This window comes from Bubalus bubalis, chromosome 23 (assembly GCF_019923935.1).
Source record: "Bubalus bubalis isolate 160015118507 breed Murrah chromosome 23, NDDB_SH_1, whole genome shotgun sequence".
NCBI classification, from domain to species: domain Eukaryota; kingdom Metazoa; phylum Chordata; class Mammalia; order Artiodactyla; family Bovidae; genus Bubalus; species Bubalus bubalis.
Window position 1 is genome coordinate 23,732,004 of NC_059179.1, and position 12,618 is coordinate 23,744,621.

A 12,618-nucleotide genomic window follows, 5' to 3' on the forward strand; every position below is an offset into this window, starting at 1 on the left:
TGATGAGATGGACCTTTGTTGGCAAACTAACGTCTTTGCTTTTTAATATGCTGTCTAGGTTGGTCATAATTTTCCTTCCAAGGAGTAAGCGTCTTTTAACTTCATGGCTGCAATCACCTTCATAGCAGCTCTGAATGCAGACCTGTAGTCCTCTTCCATATAAGAGAGAAGTCAACTTTATTAAAAAAAAAAAAAAAGACTGAAGGACTGGAAACTAGAGTTGAGGACATTATTTGGAACACTCAGAATAAAAATTCTTTCATTTTTTAAAAATACAAGTACTGTTCTGAGCATCTACTATTCTTCTAGGCCCTGATGATACAGCAGTGAATAAAACGACAAAATCGTTGCCCTTAGGAAGTTTAAGTTCTAGTTGGAGACAGATATACACCAAATTAAGGAAAATACAGCAAGGATGGAGTATAGGGAGTGTTTGGTCACTGGTTTATGAAGATGGACTTGAAACAGTCTTGAAGGAGGTAGACTAGGGTTCTGTGCTGACATCTGGAGGAAAGAGAGTCCCAGGCACAGGCAACAGCAGGTGTACGGGCTCCCTGAGGGAGATCCCTAGAGAGAATGAATAACCAAGAGAATCTGGCGGGAGCCGGGGGGACAGTAGGTCTTTTAGACCCTTGTCAATACTATAGCTGCCAGTGGCTTTTACTGTGATGAGTTGGAAAGCCAGAGTAGGATTTTAAACAAAGAAGGGACAGTGGCTTATTTAACAAAACTACTCTGGCTGGTGGGTTGAGAAGGGAAGGGGACAGGTGTAGAAGAGGATAGAACAGTGAGGAGGCCCTTGCAGTTATATCTATTAGAAATTCATAAAAATTTTACAGAAAGGAAAATGTGCTTGCAGCATAGAAAAAACGGAAATAATTATTTTTTGGATGTTTAAGTTCCAAGAAAAAAAAGCAATTTGGCTACTCTGTTTCCTCCAGATACAGAGGGGCTTGGAAGTCCTTGGTCTTCAGATTTTTTTTCCTCCTGAGCCACCAAAGAACCTAGCAGGGTTTGGTCAGTGTGTTTAAGAATGAGCCTTTATGGGTCTGCTTAGGATGTCCGCCCCGTCCCATTTCCCAGATTTGCCCAAGTGCCTACTAGGAATAGATTCCTGAGTCCTACCCATCCAGTAAGTATGGAATGGGTCCAGGGAATATATATTTTCAGTAAGAAAGTGAAGGGATTCTTATAATTTGGAAGACGGGGAACTGCCCCACCTCCTGAACACCTTTTTGGGTTTGCAGCGTACCTGGAAAGCATTGCAGGGAGCCTGTGCTACCGGCAGGTGGCGCTACCTGACCGTGAGCTGCAGAGGGCGTCTGTCCCTTACGGATAAGTGAGCGGCTCCAGCGGAGCGCGTAGGTGTGGTGTTGGGGCCCACCGGCCACTGCTCATCCCGAGCGGAGAGGCGCATAGGAGTAAAGAAGCAGGGCGCAGCCGGTGGCTCAGCTTCATTTTAGGCTAATGTGCATCTTGAGTCAGGAAGGCGCAGCCCTCTCTGAACGGGCACTGAGCACGCGGGAGCCGGCAGCGTGGCCCGGCGAGAACCGGTCGCCTCGGGCCACAGGACATTAGTCTAGCGGGCCAACCTAGGGACAGGGGTACTACCGAGGCCCCTCCGGGACGTCAGACTCGCAAAAGGCCCCTGTGCATTGGCCGCCGGGACGGGGGGCTCCGCCCCTTTTCGTACGGCTCTCATCTGTGACTGGCTCTTGGGCCCGAGCTGGCCACACCTCCTCCCCTCGCACATACACAAGAGTCACGCGCCTTTCAGTTGGAAACTTGGAGTGCAGAGGAGGACGCTGTCCCTCGTCTCCCCACCCACTTATCTTGCCATTGGCTCGCGGCACCGTTCACGGCCACGCCCCCATTCCAGCCCCCTGGCTGGGAGGGCGGGCACCTGCTGGTGATTGGCTGGTCGCCCTGCCTCTCGCAGAAGCCGCTGGCACTCCCCCCACCCTCTCCCCCCTCCCGCTAGCCTCGAGGTCTCGGTGCTGGCCCAGGCCGAGTCAGTGTCAGTCAGGGAGGCGGGTTGCTGAGCAGTGGGTTCGAACACTGCGTTGCAATCTCGCCCCAGGGCCGGTCCCTGCGCTCGTGCCGCCGGCTGAGAAGCATGAAGCCGCAGCTGGAGCAGCCACCCTATGATTGGCTGTGGCGCTTGTGAACCCGAAGTAAAGATGGCGGGCGGGCAGGCAGCCGCCGCACTGCCCTCTTGGAAGATGGCGGCGCGCCGCAGCCTCAGCGCCCGCGGCCGGGGGGTCCTGCAGGCGGCGGCGGGGCGGCTGCTGCCATTGCTATTGCTGAGCTGCTGCTGCGGCGCGGGTGGCTGCACGGCGGTGGGCGAGAACGAAGAGACGGTGATCATCGGGTTGCGGCTGGAGGACACGAACGACGTGTCTTTCATGGAAGGGGGGGCGCTGCGGGTGAGCGAGCGGACCCGGGTCAAGCTGCGGGTGTACGGGCAGAACATCAACAACGAGACATGGTCCCGCATTGCTTTCACAGAGCACGAGCGGCAGCGCCACAGCCCCGGCGAGCGCGGGCTGGGGGGCCCCGCGCCGCCGGAGCCGGACAGCGGCCCCCAGCGCTGCGGCATCCGCACATCAGATATCATCATCTTGCCCCATATCATTCTCAACCGCCGTACATCGGGCATCATTGAGATAGAGATCAAACCGCTGCGCAAGATGGAGAAGAGCAAGTCCTATTACCTGTGCACGTCGCTCTCCACGCCAGCCCTAGGCGCCGGCGGCTCGGGGTCCGCGGGTAGCGCCGTCGGGGGCAAGGGCGGCTCAGGGGTGGCCGGGCTCCCGCCACCCCCGTGGGCCGAGACCACCTGGATTTATCACGATGGCGAGGATACCAAGATGATCGTGGGGGAGGAAAAGAAGTTCCTGCTGCCCTTCTGGCTGCAGGTGATCTTCATTTCGCTGCTCCTGTGCCTGTCGGGCATGTTCAGCGGCCTCAACCTTGGACTCATGGCCCTAGACCCGATGGAGCTGCGCATTGTGCAGAACTGCGGCACCGAGAAGGAGAAGAATTACGCCAAGCGCATCGAGCCCGTGCGCAGGCAGGGCAACTACCTGCTGTGCTCGCTGCTGCTGGGCAACGTGCTGGTCAACACCACGCTCACCATCCTGCTCGACGACATCGCTGGCTCAGGCCTGGTGGCGGTGGTGGTCTCCACCATCGGCATCGTCATCTTCGGGGAGATCGTGCCCCAGGCCATCTGCTCCCGGCACGGCCTGGCTGTGGGAGCCAACACCATCTTCCTCACCAAGTTTTTCATGATGATGACCTTTCCCGCTTCTTACCCGGTCAGCAAGCTGCTGGACTGCGTTCTGGGCCAGGAGATAGGCACCGTCTATAACCGGGAAAAGCTGCTGGAGATGCTCCGGGTCACAGACCCCTACAACGACCTCGTAAAGGAGGAGCTGAATATCATCCAAGGGGCGCTGGAGCTCCGCACCAAGACGGTGGAGGACGTGATGACTCCCCTCCGGGACTGTTTCATGATCACCGGCGAAGCCATTCTGGACTTCAACACCATGTCGGAGATCATGGAGAGCGGCTACACTCGCATTCCAGTATTTGAGGGGGAACGCTCCAACATCGTGGACCTCCTCTTCGTCAAAGACTTGGCCTTCGTGGATCCAGATGACTGTACTCCCCTGAAAACCATCACGAAATTTTATAACCACCCCTTGCACTTTGTTTTCAATGACACCAAGTTGGACGCTATGCTGGAAGAATTTAAGAAAGGTGGGAAAATTTTGGTACCCTTTCATTGGCTTGCTCTTTCTCACTCCATCCTCCTCCCTACTTGAGTCCTCTACCCTCAGACCAACCCCCCAAGGCGAGTTGACCGGAATTTCTCCTCTCTTTTAATTGTAAAGTTGAAAGGGTGGCATGGATTTGGGGGTGGATTGAACTAGTAAGCCCTTCTAGGTTCTTTAAAACCACAAGACTGCCCTGGCTTGCTTCCCTCCCTATCAAAGCAGGCTTCCTATTTTCTGTGCATGGTACTCTTAGCCCCTGCACTCTGGCCTTGAGAGATCTGCTGCATTCATTGCGGGATTCTGAGTGGGTAGATGAAAAAAGGGACCCGCTGATGCCATGCTGTGCCATTTGGTTGCCATGTACTAATCTCAGGCATTTGGAGAACGTTTAAATGGGCTTTTCTAAACCCAGAGCAATCAGTTGATATTTCCAAGATTGGAAGTACATTTTCAGTTGCTTCAGTTCCTTGTTGTCTGGTGACCTGTGGGAGAGATTAGGGTCTGCTTTTGAGAATAGGGTATGGGATAAGTCAGGTATCACTAAAGAAAATCACTCATTTGGTTGACTTGTCTTAGCTGGAAAAGAGGTGTTTTGTTGTTGTTGTTGTTTTTTAACTAAAGCTATTTGTTAATATATAACTTGGAAAGACTAGAGATAAATTAACCTTTTATGAGGCTCTATATTGCTTAGCTTACTTCACTGTTTGTTTACATTTACCTAACAACAAATAAAATTTCCCAAACCGAGTGTGGTTTAGGCAGAAAGCTTGGATTTTTAACAATGGGATTAATTCCTCTATATGGTTTGTCTGTTTCTTGAGACTTTCTGGTTTAAAAGTGTTCTTTTTAACCTTGATCACCTGGTATGTTCAGTGGAAGTATGTCTGCGAGTCATTGTTCCCTGTTCCAGGGAGTTTTACCAGGAAAGAGAAGTACAGGGGGTGGTGTGCTCACCTTTCTTGCATAGTGGTGTTTTCTGTTTGTTTTACCATGTAACAAATCGGCAACTCATACTGTTATCACTGAAATTCTGACTTTAAAAATGTTTCCAGTAGGTAGCTAGCTTTGTTAGTTGAAAGCCAAGTTTTTGATACTGAGTTTTTAAATTGTTATGGTGTGGGTGTTAGAATGTGTACTAACCTTTTAATGAGCCAATAGTCCTCAAAACTAACTTTTCCTTCTTCCAGTAGAATTTTGATCACTGAGAGTGGTCTCTCCACAGAAAAAGGCCATGTGTAAGTGGTGACAGCCTGATGGCTGTGATGATATGAACATAGAGTATGCAGTTGTCCTAATTCCATTTTCCTCCCTGAACGCTGTCCTCTCTGGAACAGGATCACACTGCAGTAATTTTCAGATAGAGCAGAATGCGCTTCAGAGATGGGGTAATTTGCATTAAAAAGCAGAAGGGGATTCTTCTGGATTCTTAAACAGTAAAAAGAAAATGTCCATTATCTCTAAGTGACAGAGCTTCTTTGGAGATGGCATTATTCTTTCACTACTAAATTGTTAATTAGAGCATCTAACCAGTCTCTCTTTTCATTTTGCAGTAGAATGTGGAATACAGAAAAATGTCTTGAAATGCTTGAAAATGGCTTTGAAATACTTTATTTTCCTTTAGTTGCTAAATTTCCCAATATTGATAGAGATAATATATTCTTTTTTTTATTATTCAGAATTTTTGCGTATCTGCTGATGGATTGGTAGCACTGGTGTGTACTCCCTGCTGAAATCTTCTCTTCACTTCTGTATCTTTTATTTTCTTTCTTTGAGAATTTAGTTCTGCCCCTTGCAACTCATTAATCCTGCCCCTCTCTCAAAATCTCAAGATTTGCATTATTTTGAAATTTGGTTTTGATTGTTCTTGAGCAGTTTTCCTCTGAATGATTTATTTTTACTAGGAACTTTTCCCTTTCCCCAAATTACCTCTCACAGTACTTTCTTTGAAGTGTATCCTTTAAATTGATTGAATTGATAATATTTTCCTGTGAATTCTAAAAAAAAAAAAAAGATAATGCACAAGATTTTATTTTTGTCTGTAACCAGAATAATGTATTCAGTTAAGAAGACAGTATGATTTAAAGGTGCATTCATGCTAGTAGCTTATTTGGAAGAGTGGGCAATGACAGTTGGTTGCAAATGGGAAATTTAAGCCATGATCTTAAAAGGCTACAGTGGGTGCTTGTTGCTTAAACTGTCAAAATAATAGATTTTTCACCTTCCTTTCCTTGATTTTTTTTTTTTTTGAATGAGTGTGGCCGTTTTAACCTTACTAATAGCTGCATTATTTCTTTTTTCTGCGTTAGTTAAAATGTTTCACCTGATTTTTCTTTCCTTCATTTTCTGATTCAGTTATGAAGTAATGTGAACAGTCAACCTGCCACTGTTTTTCTCCATTGAATAATGCTTTATGGGATGGTTTGAAGACTTTTACTTCTTCTCCTTTCCTCTTTCTCCTAACACCACCAACTATAACTCCCCCCCACAGGTTAGACCCTTAATCCATATCTCATTGAAAATTATCCTTCCTAATTAAAAATGTCTGCATTGAAGCCTTTCCTGGATATAGGTCTGCATCATTAGTCTCAGTTATTCATTACTAAGGAAGGGCAAAGTTTCTGTAATGTGCAAAGAAAAGCTACCTTTATGTAGTGGCTTCCCAGGTGGCTCAGTGGTGAAGAACCCACCTGCCAATGCAAGAGATGTGGGTTCAACTCCTGGGTCAGGAAGAGCCCATGGAGAAGGAAATGGCAACCCATTCCAATATTCTTGTTTGGGAAATCCCATGGACAGAGAAGCCTGGTGGGCTATATAGTCCATGGAGTCGCAAAAGAGTCAGACATGACTAAGCGACTAAAATAACAATCACCTTTCTGTATTATGTAGTATATGTAAATAATCTTCTTTCTAATGATTAAAAGTTTTTGCCTGGCTTTGGTGCTAGTGGTGAAGAACCCACGTGCCAGTGCAGGAGACATAAGAGACACGGGTTCGATCCGTGGGTGGAGAAGATCCCCTGGAGGAGGGCATGGCAACCCACTCCAGTATTCTTGTGTGGAGAATCCTATGGACAGAGGAGCCTGGCAGGCTACACTCCATAGGGTTGCAAAGAGTTGGACAGGACTGAAGCAACTCAGCATGCATGCAGGCCTGGCTACCAGGAAACTCATAGCTTTCCTTGAGGTTAGAAGACAGTAATTATGCTAATTTTGCAGTTAGCTCATTATTATTACCTATTTGCTCTCTGCAAGGTGCAGGGCTTAGTGCTTTACATGAATCACCTTGTTTAAATCTTCTGATAACTGATTGAGGCACCATCTCCATTTTACAGATGACGAAATTGAGGCATAGGTGAAATGATGTGTTCAAGGTCATTGAGTAATTTGTTGTTTTGGGGTTGGTGTGACAGCCAGACCCATACTCTTAACCATTCTATTATGCTGATCCCTTGATCCCGATTTTATTTTAAGTGAGTGTGAGGTTTGAATAAAACATTGCCTCAGGGCTTGTTGAAAGCAACAGACACAAAAATGTATTTAAACATTAAACACGGCGTTACTGCGTTAAACCAGTGCTTTTGCGATCTGGTACCTAACAGTTGGTGTCCCCACTTTTGCCATTAAAATAAGTCAGTTTCTGATGTGTATGATCCTAAATCTAAACAATTCTGTTTCCAGTATTGTAGGTCAAGATTCACTTTGATATTGTTTTGAGCTAACACTGTGTTGTGGTCCGCTGCCGCTGTAGTGGCGTACTCTAACCAGTGAGTGGTAGCTAACCTATGTGGTCCTGTTTCACTCTTAGTCTCACATGTGTTTGTGTTGCAGGGCTAACTCAAACCCAGTTTTGTGTTTTAATCCTGATTTTATTTACATTGTTTGAGGCCACTTTTGTGATAATTGGTTGCCTCCGAGCCTCCTGTACAGCCCTGCCCCTCCCCAAGCCCCAGTGTACCGCCATCAGCCTTTCTCTTTGTAAGCTTTTATAGTAACTCATAAATCTAAAAAAGAGAATAAAAGTGAATCCCAGAAGTGGATTACGAGAATTTTAGAAAAACCACCTAAAGCAAAGTAGTGTAGAGGAAGGAAAGCTAAATTAAAGCTTGCTACCTTTGTGCGCAGAAAGTGCCCTGGAGGCTCCTCCTATACCTGCCGAAACCTAACAAAAGTATGTGGGCTCCGAGCCACCTCGTTTGTTTTGCTTCCTTTTGTTTCTTTTAGCTTTGTAACAATTGTATTCCAGGATTGCGGAGCACGCTGTTTTATAGCTGCTGCAGACTTTGCTGGACTATTTCTTTAATTTTTTTTAAAACTTGAAACAGGTAAACTCATCAGATAATGTTCTTTAAGGGAAGAATGTAGTGTGTAATTTTCACTTAAACATTAGGTGTACAAGTTCTCCCTTCCTGTAACACAAGTCTTTCTGTATTAATGTGCTGAGTGCTTAATACTGAAAACTTTTTTCCTCACCAAATACAGTGTTCCATTTGTCTAGAATCTAGGAGGATGTTTTTATTGATATTTAAAGGTGTGAATGGTGTCGGGGTGAAGGGGTGGGCGTGGATATATTTGTTTTTTTGATCTTGTAGGTTTATTAATTCTTTGCAAATTAATGTGCAAACATGTGATACTAGTATGATTTTGCACATTTTTAGAACATAATTTTGAAATATCCAGATAGTATAGAATCAGAGCTGGAAGACAGGCAACAGCTCATGGATCATGTGGTCCAGTTTGTGAAGCTTACCAAATGATGAGACTGACTTGGATCACTTACTAAGAATTACTTCCTAAGCCTCACTAAGAGACCCCCTGAACTAGACTCTCTAGGGAAGGGGCTTTGGACTCTACACTGTTAACAGTTACTGTGAGGTAGTTCTTGTGATGAGGTGAGTTTAGGAAACTTTGGTCTAGTCAACCTCTTAATCATTGGTCTGGTCAGCCTCTCTCGAGCAGGAGAGAATGAGGAGAGAAAGCTGAGTGACTTGTGTAGGTCCACCCATCTAACTAGTAGGATCAGTAGACTTAGAACCTGACTCTAGGATGGAGGTCTTTCCATTCCAAAAAGCAGGTCTTCTGGTTCCAAGTTCAGGGTACCTTTAAACAAATATTCAGCTTTGCCATTGGTTTTTATTTGCTTTGTGATTTTGATATCTATATTTTTGATATCTGGCATTCAAGTCATCTTTGACAGGCATTTTGTTACATAGAAAATGAGTCTGAATATGTGACCTCATTTTCTTTTAGTTTTTTTTTTTTAAGTTTTTCTCCTCTGCTGAGATTAGATAGAATGGGAAAGACTAGAGATCTCTTCAAGAAAATTAGAGATACCAAGGGAACATTTCATGCAAAGATGGGCTCGATAAAGGACAGAATGGTATGGACCTAACAGAAGCAGAAGATATTAAGAAGAGGTGGCAAGAATACACAGAAGAACTACACAAAGAAGATCTTCATGACCCAGATAATCACGATGGTGTGATCACTCACCTAGAGCCAGACATCCTGGAATGTGAAGTCAAGTGGGCCTTAGAAAGCATCACTACGAACAAAGCTAATGGAGGTGATGGAATTCCAGTTGAGCTATTTCAAATCCTGAAAGATGATGCTGTGAAAGTGCTGCACTTGGTATGCCAGCAAATTTGGAAAACTCAGCAGTGGCCACAGGACTGGAAAAGGTCAGTTTTCATTCCAATCCCAAAGAAAGGCAATGCCAAAGAATGCTCAAACTACCGCACAAATGCACTCATCTCACACGCTAGTATAGTAATGCTCAAAATTCTCCAAGCCAGGCTTCAGCAATACGTGAACCGTGAACTTCCTGATGTTCAAGCTGGTTTTAGAAAAGGCAGAGGAACCAGAGATCAAATTGCCAACATCCGCTGGATCATGGGAAAAGCAAGAGAGTTCCAGAAAAACATCTATTTCTGCTTTATTGACTATGCCAAAGCCTTTGACTGTGTGAATCACAATAAACTGTGGAAAATTCTGAAAGAGATGGGGATACCAGACCACGTGACCTGCCTCTTAAGAAATTTGTATGCAGGCCAGGAAGCAACAGTTAGAACTGGACATGGAACAACAGACTGGTTCCAAATAGGAAAAGGAGTACGTCAAGGCTCTATATTGTCACCCTGTTTATTTAACTTCTATGCAGAGTACATCATGAGAAACGCTGGACTGGAAGAAACACAAGCTGGAATCAAGCTTGCTGGGAGAAATATCAACCTCAGATATGCAGATGACACCACCCTTATGGCAGAAAGTAAAGAGGAACTCAAAAGCCTCTTGATGAAAGTGAAAGTGGAGAGTGAAAAAGTTGGCTTAAAGCTCAACATTCAGAAAAAGAAGATCATAGCATCTGTCCCATCACTTCATGGGAAATAGATGGGGAAACAGTGGAAACAGTGTCAGACTTTATTTTTTGGGGCTCCAAAATCACTGCAGATGGTGATTGCAGCCATGAAATTAAAAGACGCTTACTCCTTGGAAGGAAAGTTGTGACCAACCTAGATAGCATATTCAAAAGCAGAGACATTACTTTGCCAACAAAGGTCCGTCTAGTCAAGGCTATGGTTTTTCCTGTGGTCATGTATGGATGTGAGAGTTGGACTGTGAAGAAGGCTGAACGCCGAAGAATTGATGCTTTTGAACTGTGGTGTTGGAGAAGACTCTTGAGAGTCCCTTGGACTGCAAGGAGAGCCAACCAGTCCATTCTGAAGATCAGCCCTGGGATTTCTTTGGAAGGAATGATGCTCAAGCTGAAACTCCAGTACTTTGGCCACCTCATGCGAAGAGTTGACTCATTGGAAAAGACTCTGATGCTGGGAAGGATTGGGGGCAGGAGGACAAGGGGACGACAGAGGATGAGATGGCTGGATGGCATCACTGACTCTATGGACGTGAGTGTGAGTGAACTCTGGGAGTTGGTGATGGACAGGGAGGCCTGGAGTGCTGCGATTCATGGGGTCGCAAAGAGTCGGACATGACTGAGCGACTGAACTGAAGATTAGACTATACGCGTGTTTTATGAAATGGGTGTTGATATCTGGATTGAAGCCTTAGGTAAGGTGTAAGCTATTTCTTTTTCTTTTGAGTTAACTAACTTGTTTTAGATATCCCTGAGTGATTTTGTTGTTATTGTTTCTTCTGTGAGAGTAGTGAAGATTGGATTTGGGACTATGGGATGAATCTTCTTTGATTCTTTTAATTTTTGTTCAAGGTGCAGGTCTGTGACATTTCCATTGAAATAGTCATTAAAGCATTTGAAGCATGTGTCCCATTCATGCATCTTTTCAGGTTTTTTATCATGTAAACAAAATTCTTACAGAGGATCCAGTCTGAATTTTGAAGGCTATTTGTGTTAGTATCACTGAAGCCTTTTAGGTCAAGACATGCCATAGATGAATACCAGGTCTGACTTAGTATTACCTGGATGAAATAGGAAAGAATCTTGTTCTGCTTTTTCTCTTGGTCTTTATCATTCCAAACCAGTACCATACTATGAGGTAGTGGTTAATTTTAATTATTAGCAGCCCTAAACACAAGTTAAAATCTTATTAACCAGGAAAATGCACAAAATAGACTGAGCCAACATAATATTTTATGATTTTATTTGCTCTTGAACTACTTCAACTTTTAAGAGCAAACCTCTGGACTTGAATTAGATGTTTACAGTACTTTAGTTACATATAAATTAGTATATTTCTTTCTAAGGAGCCCTTTCCTCTAAATACACATTTTATTGGTAGTAAGCGTCAATTCCAGTAAGATTTGCTTGGCACGTAAAGGACATTTATTAAACTAAATACATAGAAATGGATGACTGGGATTGAATACAATTTCAGTATTGTCTTTTCATCTTCTTTTTCTCAGAACACAAACAAGAAACCCGAAATCCTACCAACACTGCAAAGGAGAGACAATAGGAAGCATTCTTGCAACATCACATCACTGGCATCTCTAGGAATGTCTGCATAGAGGGATGTTCAGGGAGGCAGGCTGCGGAAGGGGGAGAAAGGGGACTAAGAACAAGCACCCTCTGAAGATGATGTGTTTATTAGACTGGCTGAAGGCTTGATGGACATAATGGGGGTGCTGACTCTTCCCCACTTTGACATCAGTGCGACCATTGATCATAAATATTGATATAGTGATGATGAGATGCTCATTTCTTCATACTTAACCCTCTCTTGCTGTCAGACATAGATGGGAATGTTTCTTTCTTTGAATTCACATCCTGTGGGGAGGCTACTACCTGCTAGCATAAAGGTTAAAAAATATGTGGTCTTCCTGAATCTACTTTGGACAAGTAACTTAGCCTCTTTAAGCTTCAGTTTTTTCATAGTAAAATGGGATATTTTCTGACTCATACTGTACTTAGTAAGGATTCCTGTGATAATGAATGTGAAAATGCTTCTACACCAGTACCAGTCACTCTGCTGCTTGTTGTTCAGTTGCTGGGTTGTGTCTGACTCCGTGATCCTGTGGCCTGCCGCCCTCAGGCTCCCTGTCCTTCACTGTGTCCAGGAGTTTGCTCAGATTCATGTCCTTTGAGTCCGTGATGCTATCTAACCATCCATCCTCTGCTGCCTCCTTCTCCTTTTGCCTTCAATCTTTTCCAGCATCACTGTCTTTTCCAATGAGTTGGCTGTTTGTATCAGAGTACTGGAGCTTCAGCTTCCAGCATCAGTCCTTCCAATGAATATTCAGGGTTGATTTCCTTTAGGATTGACTGGCTTGATCTCCTTGCTGTCCAAGGGACTCTCAAGAGTCGTCTCTAGCACCACAGTTCTAAAGCATCAGTTCTTCAGTGCTCAGCCTTCTCTCTGGTCCAG

At 44.8% G+C, this 12,618-nt stretch overlaps 1 protein-coding gene across 5 annotated transcripts in view; it reads left to right on the plus strand.

Moving 5' to 3' along the window:
* The first annotated feature begins 742 nt into the window (after positions 1-742).
* The window catches only part of CNNM2 (cyclin and CBS domain divalent metal cation transport mediator 2), a 186,963-nt gene continuing 175,087 nt past the window's right edge, over positions 743-12,618 (plus strand). Inside the window, exons 1-2 of one of the 5 annotated variants that reach the window (XM_006067767.4) lie at positions 743-3,765; positions 11,657-12,400. In XM_006067767.4, coding sequence (XP_006067829.4) covers positions 2,145-3,765; positions 11,657-11,709 — 1,674 coding nt within the window. In that variant the 5' untranslated portion in view covers positions 743-2,144 and the 3' untranslated portion in view covers positions 11,710-12,400. Of the gene's footprint in view, positions 3,766-11,656; positions 12,401-12,618 lie in introns of those variants that run through there. The other 4 variants (XR_003106248.3, XR_006547876.2, XM_006067763.4 and 1 more) reach the window with 4 other exon arrangements.